Genomic DNA, 15133 nt, shown 5'->3' with positions numbered 1-15133 from the left:
AATTAAATACAGTGCAGTAAAGTTTAACACATCTGAGTAAAATTTAAATTGAAATTTGTACAACTCACATTTTAAAGCATTAAAGACCATTTACTACAACTGACATTTAAACAAATACAGTTTAAAAGTTTACATTAAATGCAATTTAAATTGAAATTCATGCAATTTAAAATTAATACAAGTAAATCTAATTGAATGCAACTTAAGCCTTTTTTCATATACCTTAAAGTTAATGCAAGTAAATACTATTTAACGTAATTGAAATTTAAACTGATACAACCTAGTTTTATGCAATTAAATAAAATTTAATAGAATTTAAATTCATGCAACCTAAAGCTGGTGCAAGCAAATACTGTTCAATACCCTTTAAAGTAATACAACTTAAATTTATAGAACTAAATACAGTTTAATACAAGTTTAAATTCATACAATTTAAAGTTAATGCAAGTAAATACTACTTAATACCACTTAAATTTAAGGTAATACAAGTTCAATTTATATAGTTTAATACAGTTGGCTACAATTTAAATTTATACAACTTCAAGTTAATACAATGTAAAATAAGATTAACATCTATCAAATTGGTATGAATGGCTACAAAATACCTACAAAATCAACTTTTTGCAAAAACAATGTGTCTTTTTTTTGGACCTGTGGTTAAGCTTCGTGGGTTGGGAATGAACATGTTTGTATTTTCCAGTCTCAGGTATTTCTGTCCCCTTGGAGTCCAGTTGATGTTTTCCATTCCAGGTATTTGCACATGTGGAGTTCTTAAGTAATGCTCTTCTCCTTCCCTCAAGTACTCTTCAATTAGTGCCACCTGCAATTAGAAAGAAGTGGTGTCTCAAGCAAGTCCATTTGCTTCCATAAAAACTTTAAAAGTTGTTGCAATTAGTTTATTTCAAAACTGATAGTCATTAGAAACAAAAATACATGAAGGCTCCTCTTGGGGAACTGGTTGCAGCAGAAGTACCTGACTTTGTCATTATTTTTGTTTTCTCCATTTCTGTTTGGATTCAGTTCCTTCATTGCTGTGGAACAGACTCCCTTCACGCAGGGTTCTACTCAAGATGCAGACCCTGCATCGTGGGAAGATCTAAAGAATCAATCTGCCCGTTGCATTTTAAGCTGAAATAATTAAAAGAAAAAAAAAAAAAATCCTGCTCTGCCATGCTGACAGGCATTCAGGGGAGTGTGACTTTTCAGAGGAACAGACTGGGAATTAATCCAAACATGGCTTTCTCTTGTATTGATCCGTGTCATGAGCTGTCCCTTAAGTGCTCCTCAGCCCTGGCCTTGGAGTGAAGCCATGCCACATGCTCTGGCCATGCTTTGGGTCGGTGAGGAGGGTGTGTTTTTGAGAGAGGCAAGCAGGAAAGTTCCATCGGCTGCCCTGGGGTGTTGAGGGCACAGAGGGTCTGGGAGAGAAGCTCTGCCTCCTCCTGCCCATGGAGCTGGCCAGGGGGACCTGTTGAGGGGATGGCCTGCACATAGCACCATGCATGATGCCATGGAAAAGAGTTTTCTGCTGTGCTGGTGAAGCTCGATGGGCACTTGTACCTGGGCTTTGGCTCCTTTGCTGTCAAGAGATCCATTGCAACAGGAGCACGAGGAGCCTGGAGCCCTCAAAAGAGCCTCGTGGGCTGTCTCTGCTGTGATGTGCTCAGCATAGAAACACGCAGAGGATTAGGAAGAGGATTCCTGGTGCCAGTCTTGTTTTGATGAAGTTGAAATAAAAGCCTAGGAAATCATGGACTGGCCAAAAGCATACAGGGAGTCTGGGTGCAATTGATCCCGTAGCGCAGGGGTCCAGTGCAGGGCCTGGCCCTATTAGCCACAACCACTGAGCTCCCAAGACTCTTCTGCCAGAGACCAAATGAAAGTGTCTACATGACTTTGCTCTGCCATTAAACGTGCCTGTTCTGTTTGGGGGTAGTGCTGGTGTCTGGGTGAGCACAAAGGGCAGAAAGAGGAAGGAAAATGGGTCCTAAGCGATGGGTGGGGTGTGGAGTGAGGACAAAGGGGACACCGGAACAGCAGCAGGATTTACAGCAGCCCTTTAGGAGCATCCAGCAGTGTCTGCACTGCTGGGGATGCCACCAGGAAACAGCAGAGGAATGATGTTCCTACCTGGAACCGTGGTTTGGCGTGGTCTGCCTGTGCTTTTCATATGTATAGAGTAGGTCCGGCCCCCCAAATAAGAACTAATCTGGCACATCAGTTGCTGACATCACTGCACCGTTCCTGCTGCAGCAGATCAGCTGCAATGGTCTCTGCACAGCAGGGATGCAGCCAGAGCCTCCCAGGCAAATCATAGACATGTCTGGTCTGGTTGAGCTGGTGCCTGAGCATGGACAGAGGCCAAGGCATGGGACCAGGTTTCACATGGCACCTCCTCTTATTTATGCCTTTTGAACAGACCAGACTCAGGGACAGTTCCTGCCCAAGGAGCAAGCTCCTCTCCTGCCCTTTGCTGCAGGCTGTTACCTTCTGTATTTTAGTCCACACACGCTCTCCAGTTCTTTCAGCCAGGATGTCCATGGCATCTGCCATCAGTGACTGCAGCTGTGGCACAGAGATACAATCAATGTGGAATTCACAGAGAAATCATTTCTCTGAATACACAAATTAAACCCCGGTTCAAATCCTTGGCACTCTGATGATTTTGTGAATCATCTTTCACACAGCGAGCATGACCAACTCATCTTTGCTTCAGCCCTTGCACTGCATTCTTGTGAACCTAAAATACTTCAGTATTGCCTCCCCACAGTCCTTTTCCAGGGTAGTCCTGACATTGCCTCACCCTGAACCCTTCCAAACCCCTGGAAAATGGTTTAGATACTCTTAATTCAGAAACACAGAGACAAGGGCTGGATCCAGGTTGTCCTGCCCTTAGCATCAATGTTTAGGAAGAAACTGAGGAAAACCGGTACTTGAGACCTGTGCTACTGCTGCACTCTAAATAATTATCCTCCAAAATGTTGGGTTAAGTTAAAGGAAATCCAAATAAAAGCTTCTGGAGTTTCTTCACAAGCGTTTTACTGGTGAGAAAGAAGTAAGATCTACTAGCACTATGTATCTGGGTATTAGTGTTCCTGGGTGTGCTCAAGGCACAAGGCTTACCCAGAGGTGTCCCTTCAGGGGAGGAGGAGAGACACCATCTGTCCACTGATGCACAGCAAGAAGGAGATGTTTCCCCCTCCTCTTTTTTGCCCAAACCCCTTGGATACCATCACTTTTGGCCTCGTTGGCTGCAGCAGTCATCCCACTGCTGGCCCTTGCTGGAGCAGCGTTGGGTCAGCCAAGGGCACAGTCCACATTTCACTACAGCCTGACGGATTCCTTACTGACTTTGGGACACCTGTGCAGCAAGTCTGACAAGTTACCGTGAGCAGGCAGACAGGTTTGTTCTGAGGCAGGGAGCATGTGGGGGATGGACCCAGCACAGAAAATCAGTTTTTCCTCCTTTCCCCGTCTCCTTCTCAGCTATACCCCAATTCAGGCTATTTTGATGCAGCTGCCTTCTGAGGTCAGAGCTGTCAAGGCAGCATGAGCTGAATCATTGCAATCATTTTTCCACACCGATTTGGGGAGGTTTTGGGGACAAAGACAGGATTTTCAATAGATACTGACAGGTGAGTCCTGGTGGTTCCATCAGTCACCCTTGCAGGTGATCAGCTCCTCCTCTGGCAAAGCACTGAATGAAGGAGGATTTGAGGATTCTTTTCAGGTCCCCACAAAGGACAAAGGGTGGTAGTGCAGAACTCTGCCCTGGCCCTTCCTGCTCTGTCTCTCAGCCTGCAGAGGCCAATACAAGTGTTGGAAATCAAAACCTACCAGCTTGTCATCCTCCTCAGAGACTCTCTGCAGGTAGGGAACAGTTGCCAGCTCAGCCATCGCCTGGGTTATTACCTGGGCCTGTTCCTCCCCTCTCTGCAGGTGGCTGAGCAGGCTGGCATGATGGAACTGCTCAATGGCCTGTGCACACGGGCCACGCTCATCCTGCTTGCCCAGGAAAAGAGAGGAGGTCAGAGGGGAGGCGCAGGGAACACCCTGATCCTTGGAGTCCTGTGCCTCAAGGTTTCTCATCTGTGTTTGTGCCGGTCCTGCTCTCAGCAGTGTGCCAGCCACCACTTCTCAGGCCATGCTGCTGGGACAGGCTTCAGAGAGGCAACAAACAGACTTTCTTGCCACAAGCTCTCTAGTAGGACTAGGAAAATAAAGATGTCATTGTGATAGGTGGAAAGGTTACTTCACACCTTCACTCCAGTGGGATCGGGATCTCAGTCACTAGAAATGCTTCAAGAAGCAACAATTAACTCTCGATGGAGCTCCGCGTGGGAGGTGCAGTCCCTATTCATACTATAGGTATGAAATAGAGTAATTGTGTTGGTGATTATGTGAAGTAGGGATATAATATCATAGGACATAAAGACTGGAGAAAATTGCATGCAGAGGAACTTTCAAGAAACTCTGGTTACTGTTAAGTCATTAGAACTCCTTTTCAAAAGAGTCTAAACCCACTGGAGCTCTGTTCCTCCTGCAATTCGTAGAGCATTTCTGGACACTGGAGGAGCACGTGGAGCAGGAATTGTTCCCCAAAAGCACATGTCCTTCCCACACACTGCATACCAGAAAGGGAATAGGATGCTCACCTTTATCTTGGTGCTTCCTAGAAAAGCCATGGCTGCCATGATCCTTTCCCCAGTGTTCTGCCAAAATGTTTCTGCTGCTTCCTCCATGCTGGGACTGAAAGTTATTTTCTGTCCTAGGAAGTGAAATCACAGAACCACAGAGGCTGTGTTTATTCATCTCCATTTTTTTAGGGGATCTAGCAGGACGTTGGGTGAACTGGAGGAGGAGCGAAGCAGGTGGGAAGAGCTGCCTGGGCTATCAGGGCTGCTGGCACTGATGGAAATGGGTCCCAAGACACCCCTCGCCCCCTCATTTAGTAAGGACTGTGGGAGTCACCCCTGAGCCCAGACAGTTCTGAAGCAAGTTGGCACACCTGGAAAGACTGGCAGTTTTCGAGTTACAAACTTCTCCACAGTTTTTCCAATCTCTTTGTTTCTAAAGCCCAGAGTCAGTAAGTACTGCTGGTCAGGATGAGATTCAGCCTTCTCTGGCAACAGGTGAATTCCATGAGGATCTGCATAGGGAAAGGAAAATAATTTCCACTGTCATATTTCTTTTCAGCTGTAAGAGAAGTTACTTTTTTGGAGAAAAATAAGGGAAGTCTAAGAAGGAATGATACGGTCTCCAGAAACCTTGCCAAAACACAGATGACAAAACCAACACATCCAGCTCTCACTGGGCTTTGCATCTTAGGGCTCTGCAGCCTTTTGCATCAACAGCTTAAATTTTGCTGATGCATGAGATAAAGCATATTTGCCCAATTCCCCTCAGCAGTGTGTAAGTGTCTGAAGGCCAAGCAGCTCAAACTCTCCAGCTCTCTCCAACTCTTTTGCATTCAGCTGCACAATCACAGTCCACAGCACTTAAGGTCAGCTGAAACCTGCTGTTACCTGTAAATATGTGCTGCACATAGTCAGGGTGCTTCTCAGCAAAGGTTTTGTTTGCCTCTTTTATTTTGTCAGCCTTGTCCTCTTTCTCAAAAGGTGTATACAGAGCCGAAAAAGAACTTTCTCCACGGATGGCTTCTTGAATCATAGCCTAAAAAATGGCAAAGAAACTATACATTTCATGTTGCGTAGAGACTAGGGTCTCTAAAAAAAAAAAACCACCACGTGGTTTGGATGATTGACTCCATGAGCCTCCATCTTCAAGGAGGAGACAGGGACAAGAAAAACTGTCTTTTGGATGGAGAGAAAAAGTGATTCCATGCTCTCTGAAAGTCACATCAGGAAGACTTAGGAAAAAATGCCTTCATCGGCTGTATCCAGAATTAATGTGTCAGGGGACATTTAGGTTGGATTATTACGAACAGGTTCTTCCCCCAGAGGGTGGTCGGGCACTGGAATGGGCTTCTGGGGAAGCGGTCACAGCTCCAAGCCTGAAGGAGCTCCAGGAGCAGTTGGACAATACTCTCAGGCACAGGGCGTGACTCTTGGGAATGGTCCTGCGAAGGGCCAAGAGTTAGTCTCAGTGATCCTTGCGGATCCCTCCCAACTTAGCCCATTCTGTGAGTCCTCCCCAGGCCTTCAGTTATTACCTGCCAGTACAGCTGGAGGAGGTCACTGGTCTCCAGCCCCGCACCTTCAGCCAGGACATACAGACACTGCGCGACCATGGCACTCCTGAAGATAAAAGCAGAGAGAGAAGCGTGCAGGCAGAGAAGAGGCTCTGTGGCCAGACTGAAAGGGTATCCGGTTCAAAGACTGTTGAGTGAGCTTAATACCAAAGGTTACAGAGAACTCCCAGTCCTCGTCCAGCTTTTAGACAAGCGTCAGCAAACACATTTTTAGCTCTCTAAATTCCCTGCCAGCAAATAGCCAGGGATATAATTTAGAGGATTGTTTTATTTAATTTAATTTTATTTTATTTTTATTTAGAGGATTAAATTGGGATTTTTCTCATTACACAGGCTGGGAAGAGTGGAGCTCTCCTGTCCCTGAGGTCACGCACACTAAGCCAGTGCAAAGCTTCCACAGATTTGGGAAAAGCGTGGCTCCTAGGGGACGCGTCACTGCTGAGAGCTGCAAGGAAAGCGATGCAGAGGAGCCCTGTGGAAGCCGGAACAGCAGAGGTACCTGGCAGCCTCCGAGTATCTGTGTAGGCACCGAAAGCAAGTGGCTTGGCGCAGGTGATTGCAGAAGTGAGAGGGATTCTGAATGATGCTCCTTGGGGAGAGAAGAGAGATGGACAAGGTTAGACTTGGATTTCTTACTTCATTAAACTCCTAAGAATCAAGCGGTGACTGAGGCAGACGCCGTATGCACTTCTGCTCTACAACTCAGCGCTACATCTCAAATGCCAGGTGAACTGTCTCTCTGCCTCCATCTCCCTCTCTCTCCAGCTGTGATCAATGAAGAAAATATTACTGAAAATATTACTAAAAATGTTACTTAAAGGTTCATTTCATTGTGGTTTTATCTTCAATGAAATTTCATTAGGGGTTTGTGTATTGCTCTAAAAAAAATGTTCCACGGGTAATATTCTCACTTGCCTTGAGAATGTAGGTAACATAACCCAAAGTGCTACAGCACAACTTCTTGATAACCCCCAGCTCCCCAAACAAGAGCAGCAGGTGTCTGGTTCATCTCCCTGGAAGCACTGTGCATCTGGAATGTATCAGAAGGTGAGCCTGAGATATTTTGAAATGCTCTCTGTACAAGGCATAGGTGCAACGTGGGTGAACCTTGGGCTGCGTTTCAGACCCTTCAACAGATGCAATTAGTCCAGTCCAAACACCAATGCCACATGTAAGGTGTGTTTTCTTGATTCCTCTTTTCTCACTATTAGACTGGCTTTTCCTGCACAGCATTTATTCCTAGTCTTTGTTTCCTTTTGGATTTCAGTCTTAGCAGCGAATCCGATCCATATTTCCTCTTACCTGTGTGAATGATGCAGAGCAAGACTAGGCTGCTCCAGTTTTAAGTAGCAGACGACGAGCTTTGACTCGATCCAACTGGCAAGCCTGGAAATGTCATCTGGGGAGGATTTCAAGGGATCCTCTATAGCAAAGCCTTTACTGCAAAGCTGCACATGAAACAAAACCACAATTTCCAAATATTAGAATACACCGTTTGCTCGGTGGAAATACTTTTTGCGACTGATCAGCGGAGAAAACGGAAGTCTAATAGACTCTGGCTTTAACTAAAGTCAGCATTACAAAAATCAGTACAGAGGACAGAAGGGTCTTTCAGGGATGCTATGGGTTTTTTTGTTTCCGAGGAGAGCTGGATTTAGAGACTGCTGAGGAGCGCCAGCCCTACAATTCTTTCAAGTCAGTCCCAATTGCTTTGTCTGCAATCCCAGGGATTAATCCCTTCATCCATTTTCCTGGTATGTGCATTCATCAGCTTTTCCTCTTAAGAGGAAATAAAGTCCTTCTTTCTTCTTCAGTGACCTGCTGGTACCACAGCTCAAATCAGAATATAGGGGGAAAACAAGCACTTTAAAAGGATGACACTTTATCAAAATAATAGCACTGACTGCTATAACATTTATTGCTTATAAAATTACTTAAGTACTGTATTAAAAAAAAATTAGGAATAGGCTATTACATTATATTGTGAACTGCAAAACCCTAATATTTGACAAATACTGCTGAATGAAGGTTGGCAGGACAGTGCTAAAAAAAAGCGCAGTTGGTCCCTTTCTCAGGGTTTCAAGTGCCTGGCTGAAGGGATTGGAGTCAGAGAGGAGAGAAAGCATTAGCTGGGGCAAAGTGACAACTCGCCAGTTATTGAGAGGACATTTGTTGCCGACAGAGCTAAGATTAAAGAAAGGAGCATTTTTTTTTACTCTCTGGGACTTCAATTTCCTCCACACATTAATACAGTTAAGAACTTGGAGAAAAGTACGAAATTACCTGTCCTTCTTCAGTTCAGTCCAACACTTCCCTCCCTTCTGTGGTTTATTTACAAGCCCCAGTTTTCTGATTTCAGGTGAAATGGCATTTCTGGATTTCTCTCCGACCCTAGGCATGCCAGGTTGGTGCCCCTGGTTCCCTTTGCTGTTCCTGCCCCAGGGAGTGCGGGGAACAGCCCTGGCACTGCAGTGCAGGTACCCCTGTCACGGTTTTGCTTGGGGTCACAGCCCTTTACCTCCAGTGCCATGGAGAACTTGGCCGCAGCCGCTGCAAAATCCCGCTGCCGGCACCGAGCGCTGCCTTCCCGCAGGGCTGCCTGCAGCCCTGCCCCAGCCCGGTGCCACCGGCTGTCCCCTGGGGCTTGGCCAGGGGGCTGAGCCGCTGCCGGTGGCACTGCTGGTGGCACTGCTGGCGCCACCGGCTCGCCAGACTCAAACTCAGCGTCCGCCTCGTCGGCGCAAATCAGCTCCGCTTCTATTTCCCTGAGCCTAGAGAGAGGGATGCGAAGCGGAGCGCTCGGGAATGGCCCTGTGCCGCTCTCTGCTGGTGTTTCCGCTTTTGTCCCGGACACATTTCCAAGGCTTCCTGCTTTCCGTTTACGGCTCGCTCTATCTGCGCCACTCCGGGATCGTTCTTTGTGTTCTTTTGCCTCCTGCCATGCCTGCAAGAGAGGGGGCGTGAGGTGAGGAGACAATCGTGGGATCTAAAGTCATTTCAGAGAATCTCAGAATGGTTTGGATTGGAATGGATCTCAAAGCCCATCTCGTTCCATCTCCCTGCCACGGGCAGAGACACCTTCTGCTATCTCGGGCTGCTCTAAGCCCTGTCCAGCCTGGCCTTGGACACTTGCAGGCATCCAGGGGCAGCCACAGCTCCTCTGGACAACCTGTGCCAGGGCCTCAGCACCCTCACAGCCAAGAGTTTCTTCCTAATGTCCAGTCTCAATCTCTTTCAGCTTAAAGCCATTCTTGTCCCTGTCACGGCTTGCCTTCACAAAATGCCCCAGGAGAACTCTGGTTTCCAGAAGTAATTTCTGAAAATGCTTTAATTTAATAATAAATAATAATAATTTAATAATAAATGCCTAAATGATTTTAGCACCAAACAAGATGAAATGAAGTTTCCTCTGGGGTAAAATGGGGATCCAGAAATCAGGCACAGAGAAATGAACCCCATCAGGGACAGACAGGACAGCCGCGGCCAAGCAGCTTCCCCCTTTCAGGGTTCCTGCAGTTCCCTTCCTTAAGTCCAATTTCAAAAGGGTCTTGAGCCAGCTCAGCACAGTTGTACTCACCTCAGGGGCTCTTGAGGAAAGTCCCTGTTGAGGAAACATGTGGGAAGGGAACTGCTGGCTCAGTCCAAACTCCTGGGCCACCTGGAAGAGCACAGGCAAGAGCACACTCAGGTTTGCGTGGCTGTCCCTGAGGCAGTCGGTCCTAAATACGCTTTCCCAGCGTACTCCAGCTCAGGAATTCCAGCTCAGCTTTCTCCCCTCCTCGGGAATACTTTCAACCCCAGAGTCTGAAAACAGAACAAGCAACCTGCAGGGAAGTGTCTTACTTGATGAGAACACCAAAAGGGAAGTTATTCAGAGCCTCATCCAGCCTGGGTTTTGAACACTTCCAGGGCAACCTGTTTGCTCTGGGCAACATGTGCCAGGGCCTCTCCACCCTCCTCACCATTCCTCCTCCAGGAAGGAATTTCTTCACAAGATGCAAATTGATCCATTTGTCAGTTTGAAGCCACTCTCCCTTGCGCTGTCCCTGCAGGTCCTTGTCTCCAGTACCTCCCCAACACTCCCCGAGTCCCCTCAGGGGCTGGAAGGAGCTCTAAAGTCTCTCCTGAGCCTTCTTCAGGCAGAGCGGTCCCAGTTCTCATAGCCTTTCCCATAGCAGAAGTGCTCCAGCTCCCCGAGCACACGCTGATACTTCCTGTGGGCTCTTCTGGGCCACTAGGAATCATCCGTGACGGGACTGGGGGAAACCCATTGTGGTCTCTGGGAAGTGCTGAGGCTGGGCTGTAAACTGGGGTGCTGGGAATGCAATGAAAAGCTGCTCCCTGGTTACTGCCCATGGTGATGGGAGATGTGGGTGGCCTGGACAGGAGCCCCCGTTCCCTGCCAGGCCTGTCCCCATGGCCAGCACCAAAGCTGTCGCCAGCTCTCGAACAGCCCCCCAGGAACGCCTTGTTGTTCCAAAAGGGAACTGTTCCCCATGGGATGGCCCAGGGCCACTCAGGCCCCCTCCGGGCCCAGCACAGGGAAAGCTGCCCCTTCCCAACTCACCTGTGGGGGCTCCATCGGCCGTTCTGGCAGTTGCCAGGCTCCAGTTCCACATCCAGGGCGGTTGGAGAGCCCTGCCCCAGCCCAACTGCCCCTGCCCCAGCACCTGCCCCCTCAGCCTTTCTCCATGGCCTGGTCACTTGAACACCGATGTGGCACATCAGGCACGGCTCCTGCTCCACAGTTGCTGCTCGGCGAGGTGGGGATGGCTCTGGACCCAGCTGCACTGAGGGCACTCAGGAGCTTCCAAATCAATCCCTCCTTCCCCTCCTGGAGTTCACACGCAGCCGGGCAGGGGCTGGCATTGCGCTGGGCTTGAGCTTGTGCTTCAAATGCTCCCCAAGACCATTTTCCTGTGGGAGCAGCAGCTGTCACTGGGCAATTGGGGGCTGCAGAGCAGGGGAGGTTGGTGGACAGGAACATCCCCAGCCAGGAGCAGCTTGGGCACTTCAGCAGCGATTTGGTCCCTTTGGGAGGAACACTCAATATGGGGAGACCCAGGCCAGGGACTCAGACAGACAACCGGAATTCCTAGAGAACAGATGGGCTCAGATGGACACGTTCTGCCAGTGCAACTATGAAATTGCAGCCCCATCTACCTGGCTTCACGGCTCTACAACACACAAATCTACCCGACTACTCCTCTGAACCCCAAATCCCAGTAAAATGGTGCAGCTTTAGATCGCTTTGTTTAACGTCTTTATTTTTACCGTAATTCTGAGTGTTTTGATGGGATGAAGATGGAAATTATTTACGTTGGAAAAGATCTCCAAGGATCATCCAGCTTTGCTCAATGCCACCAGGAGAAACAATTGGACAGAGCAGATTTTTTAGGGTGCAAAGTCAAAAGATCAGTTCTTCCCAACGAGTTTCCATTGTCGATCTGCATGTTCCTGCTCCATCGTACATCCAGGCACCCACAGGGATCCAGGAGGACGTAGAGACCACCACTCAGGTGTCCTCCCAACCTGGATTACCAGGAATGTGAGTCACCAAGGCTCTCCTCAATGTGGGTCCTCTGCAGGGGGATGGAGTCGGAGCAGAGGACAAAACTCTTCCTGCAGTCGGGGAGCTCGCAGGGCTTCTCTTACCGGTGTCTCCATTGGTGTTGGTTCAAGACCGAGCTAGTCCTGAAGCTCTTCCCACACTCGGGACACTTATAGGGCCTCTCCCCGGTGTGGATGCGCCGGTGCCTGATAAGGTGGGAGTTGTACCTGAAGCCCTTCCTGCAGTCGAGGCAGAGGTAGGGCCTCTCATCCGTGTGAATCCGCTGATGTACGAGGAGAAGGGAGCTAGTCTGAAACCTCTTCCCACATTCGGAACACTCGTAAGGCCTCTCCCCTGTGTGGATCTTCTGGTGGGAGGTCAGGTGGGAGCTCCGACTGAAGCTCTGGCCACATTCTCCACACTCAAAGGGCCTCTCCCCAGTGTGGATACGATGGTGGATGATCAGGCCAGGGCTGTCTCTGAAGCCCTTCCCACATTCAGGACACTCGTAGGGCTTCTCCCCGGTGTGGATCATCTGGTGGCGAATCAGGCGGGACCTCCAGCTGAAGCTCTTCCCACACTCCAAACACTTGTGGGCCTTCTCCCCATCATGAAGCTGCTCACGGACCACCAGCTCAGAGCTCTGGCTGGATCTCCGGCCGCCTTCCCGGCACAGGGTGGGTCTTTCCTCCTCAGAGCACCCTGGGCTGGGGTTGGAGTCCCTCCTCCTGCGGGATCTCCGGGGCGTTTCCTCCCCCTCGGATTCCTGCGCCACGGAGCCGCTCAAAACGGCCTCTTCCACGAGGTTCTGCCGCGGGGATTTGTCCTCCCTGGTCTCCATCTTCAGCTCCTTGTCTGGGGGAGGAAGGGCAAGGAGAGGATGGGATTTGCCTCTGTGCCAGAGGGAAAGGGGAAGGAGATCCCCCCACGACGCGTCCCCGGCAGGACGGCGCCGGCAGCGGGGCCGTCTTGCAGCCGGGGCCGGGCTGGGCTGGGAGATGGAGCAGGAGAGCCTCATACCGAGAGTGACCGGAATTAGACTGCAAGTGACCGGGATCATACTGGGACTGGCTACAATCATAGGGGGATTATAGTGGGTGTGATTGGATCCTGACTGGGGATTACTGGCAGCTCCCAGGCCCATGCTGGAGCATGCATACATCCTGGGAGCAACTGGGAATGACAGGTTGCATGCTGGTGACAACCGGGATGTACTGGGAGTGACTGGGACAATAGCAGGGGCAACTGAACCATGCTGAGGTAGCTGGGAGTGCCTGGCTATGACTACAAGAATGCTCAGAGCAGCTGGGATACACCGGGAGCATCTGAGATCGTGCAGGTGGTAACTGGGACCACACTTGGAGCAACTGGGGACAAGTGTGAGTGACTGGGGCCCTGCTGGGATATACTGGCATCATACTGGGAGTGACTGTGGCTACACTAGGGACAGTATGCTGGGAGAACTGGGAGCGCACTGGACAAAAGCTGAAGCAACTGGGAGCAACTGGGACCGTGCTGCGGGAAAATGGCATCATAATAGGGAATGACCGGGACTGACTGGGCTCATACAGGGAGTGCAGAGGAGGAAACTGGAACCCCACGGAAGGATCACCTGGGCTCATCCTGGGAGCAGCCACTGCCGGCACAGGGAGCCCCGAACCCCTTTCCCGGCCATGCCGCCCTTCCAGCCCCAGCACCCCCCGCCGGGGTCCCGGGAATCCCAGGGGTCCCCCCCCTCTCGGGGTCCCCGCTTTGCGGCTCCGGGGCTCTCCTCTCTCTGGGGTCCCGCTCAGGGAAGCCGCGGCTCCCCAAAACCGCTCTCCCCCCGCTCCCGCGCGGTCCCCACGTGGCCCCGGCAGAGCTCGGCGGGCCCGGCCCGGGAAGCCCAACCCCCACCGCGGGGGGACCCGCATCCCCCCGGCCCCTCTGCCGGGGCTCTGCCGCCACCGCCACCGCGATCCCACCAAAACACCTCCCGGGGACCCCCGATCTCCCCGCGAGGAGCATCTGCGGCTCGGCTCGGGGGCCCTGCGATCCCCAAACATCCCCCCCAAAACCCCAAACCCAGGGACCCCCGGAGTATTTGGGGCGAGCTCCCCCTTCCCGGACACCTGCGGGATGGCGGGCGATGATTCCGGGGGGGGCTGCGAGTTCAGGCAATACCGGAGCCGTGCGGATCCCTCCTCTCCTCTTTTCCTCCGGCTTCCTGCTGCCGCTCCGCCTTTTCCTTCCCTCCTCCTCCTCCTCGGTTCCTGAACCCCTTGCAGCCCACAGCAGGAGCGGGGATGGAGCCGGGACAGGTCGGGATGGGCGGCGCGGGGATCTCGGCTGCTCCCACCCGCTGGGAGCGGGGGAACCCGGCCCGGGGAAAAGGAGAGGGAAGATGGGAAAAGTGGGGGTTGCAGGTCCAAACTGGGGTCGGTTGGGAATACTACGTGGTCCCGAGGAGAGCTTTCAACTTTCCCCTTTTACCTTGTCACTCCCTCTCCTGAGCCCCAGAAAAGGGAGGGGTTATTCGAAAAAAAAAAAGGGGTTTAAACTGAGGGGGAAAAGCTTCCCTTTCCATAATTGCCCGTGTTCAAATTGAAGAGAAATCCGCTTCCCCTGCAATTTTAATAGTCTCAATTGGAGGTAACTGTGCTTTTTCTGTGCTGTTAGAGGTATCAACTGACAGAGACTGCCCATTTTCTATTTTTTTCCCACTTTAAGTGGAACAGGAAAGCATGGATGATGCTTCCTTATGGATCTGAATTAAGGGGAAAATGCCGCCTTTTCCATCACCAGAGAGATTTAAAGTGAGGAAAACCACTCTTTTCCCCAATATCTGAGGGGTTTAAATTAAAGAGGAGAAGCCATTTATTTACCACTGTATTTGTTTAAATGGAGTTAGCTGTCCTGTTTGCTCATTTTAAGCGTCGCCTTTTCCAGCATTTCAAGGGTTTAAAGCTGCATTTCAGGGCACTTCTACCCACACCCTGGCACCAAATATCTCCAATGGGAGCGAGGCCAGCAGGTATGTAATGGTAATGCCACCTGGGAGTCCATTCTTTTTCTTATTTTCATTTAGAATGTAGACAGCCCTGATTAAAGGTCCCTATGAGACACCATTCAAATCAATACTATTCTTCTCCACCCTAATTAATCACAAGTGGAGTGCTACTTAGTAATCACTGAAAAATAATTATGGAAGTCCATAAATTATCCAACTTAGCTGGCAACACTGCTGAAACACAAAGTTTTTCTTCTTACCTTTTTTTTGTTCCTTTGCTCCATTGTCCTGAGTAATTGTAGCAGAAAAGAAAACATTGTTTTTTCCCAAAGAGTTTTCTTCTACGCAGAGCTCCTTACCTCAAATTTAACTCAGAGGAGCC

General features: G+C 50.0%; 3 protein-coding genes across 10 annotated transcripts in view; 1 reads left to right on the top strand and 2 right to left on the bottom strand.

The window, feature by feature from the left end:
* Positions 1 to 9599, top strand: part of G6PD (glucose-6-phosphate dehydrogenase) — a 26324-nt gene extending 16725 nt beyond the window's left edge. For 2 of the 3 annotated variants that reach the window (XR_015281389.1, XM_086871184.1), the window contains one exon: positions 6545 to 9599. Coding sequence is in view for 1 of the 3 variants with exons in the window: in XM_086871184.1 (XP_086727310.1) it covers positions 6545 to 6575 (31 nt within the window). In the remaining 2 variants the exon portion in view is untranslated. Of the gene's footprint in view, positions 1 to 750; positions 970 to 6544 lie in introns of those variants that run through there. The other variant, XR_015281390.1, reaches the window with a different exon arrangement.
* On the bottom strand, positions 70 to 12485 carry SPATA16 (spermatogenesis associated 16). 6 transcript variants are annotated; one of them, XR_015281388.1, is made up of 12 exons: positions 10779 to 12485; positions 9789 to 9869; positions 8730 to 9155; positions 7514 to 7659; positions 6711 to 6800; positions 6173 to 6257; positions 5526 to 5673; positions 5009 to 5149; positions 4656 to 4768; positions 3913 to 4002; positions 2488 to 3798; positions 70 to 820 (listed from the first exon to the last, which is right to left on the bottom strand). XR_015281388.1 is itself a non-coding variant. In XM_023945360.2 (12 exons), exons 1-12 carry the CDS (start codon positions 10791 to 10793, stop codon positions 614 to 616), a joined length of 1695 nt encoding a protein of 564 aa, XP_023801128.1. In that variant the 5' UTR covers positions 10794 to 12211; the 3' UTR covers positions 70 to 613. The 6 variants fall into 6 exon arrangements, 5 of the variants coding, with proteins under 5 accessions (XP_023801128.1, XP_086727305.1, XP_023801129.1 ...); XM_023945360.2 differs by having other exon boundaries at positions 2488 to 2565; positions 3838 to 4002; positions 10779 to 12211; XM_086871179.1 differs by lacking the exon at positions 10779 to 12485 and adding an exon at positions 9954 to 10015 and having other exon boundaries at positions 2488 to 2565; positions 3838 to 4002.
* On the bottom strand, positions 11458 to 15133 carry LOC111942182 (uncharacterized). Its single transcript, XM_086871188.1, has 3 exons — positions 15012 to 15133; positions 13926 to 14103; positions 11458 to 12617 (listed from the first exon to the last, which is right to left on the bottom strand). Exons 1-3 carry the CDS (start codon positions 15066 to 15068, stop codon positions 11863 to 11865), a joined length of 990 nt encoding a protein of 329 aa, XP_086727314.1. The 5' UTR covers positions 15069 to 15133; the 3' UTR covers positions 11458 to 11862.

Source organism: Cyanistes caeruleus, chromosome 34 (genome assembly GCF_971803275.1).
Source record: "Cyanistes caeruleus chromosome 34, bCyaCae1.hap1.1, whole genome shotgun sequence".
In the NCBI taxonomy this organism is placed as follows: Eukaryota; Metazoa; Chordata; class Aves; order Passeriformes; family Paridae; genus Cyanistes; species Cyanistes caeruleus.
Note: the sequence above shows the minus strand (reverse complement) of the source record. Positions and strands in the feature narration are given on the sequence as shown.

Coding starts and splice junctions, on each gene's coding strand:
- SPATA16 (XM_023945360.2), bottom strand. Junction 7,660..8,729: donor AGTTCTCCATGGCACTGGAG/GTAAAGGGCTGT, acceptor TTTCATGTGCAG/CTTTGCAGTAAAGGCTTTGC. Junction 6,801..7,513: donor GCTCTGCATCATTCACACAG/GTAAGAGGAAAT, acceptor TCTCTCCCCAAG/GAGCATCATTCAGAATCCCT.
- LOC111942182 (XM_086871188.1), bottom strand. CDS start 15,068: ATGTTTTCTTTTCTGCTACAATTACTCAGGACAATGGAGCAAAGGAAC. Junction 14,104..15,011: donor AGCAAAGGAACAAAAAAAAG/GTAAGAAGAAAA, acceptor CCCCGCTCCCAG/CGGGTGGGAGCAGCCGAGAT. Junction 12,618..13,925: donor GAGGGATCCGCACGGCTCCG/GTATTGCCTGAA, acceptor TTCCTCCCCCAG/ACAAGGAGCTGAAGATGGAG.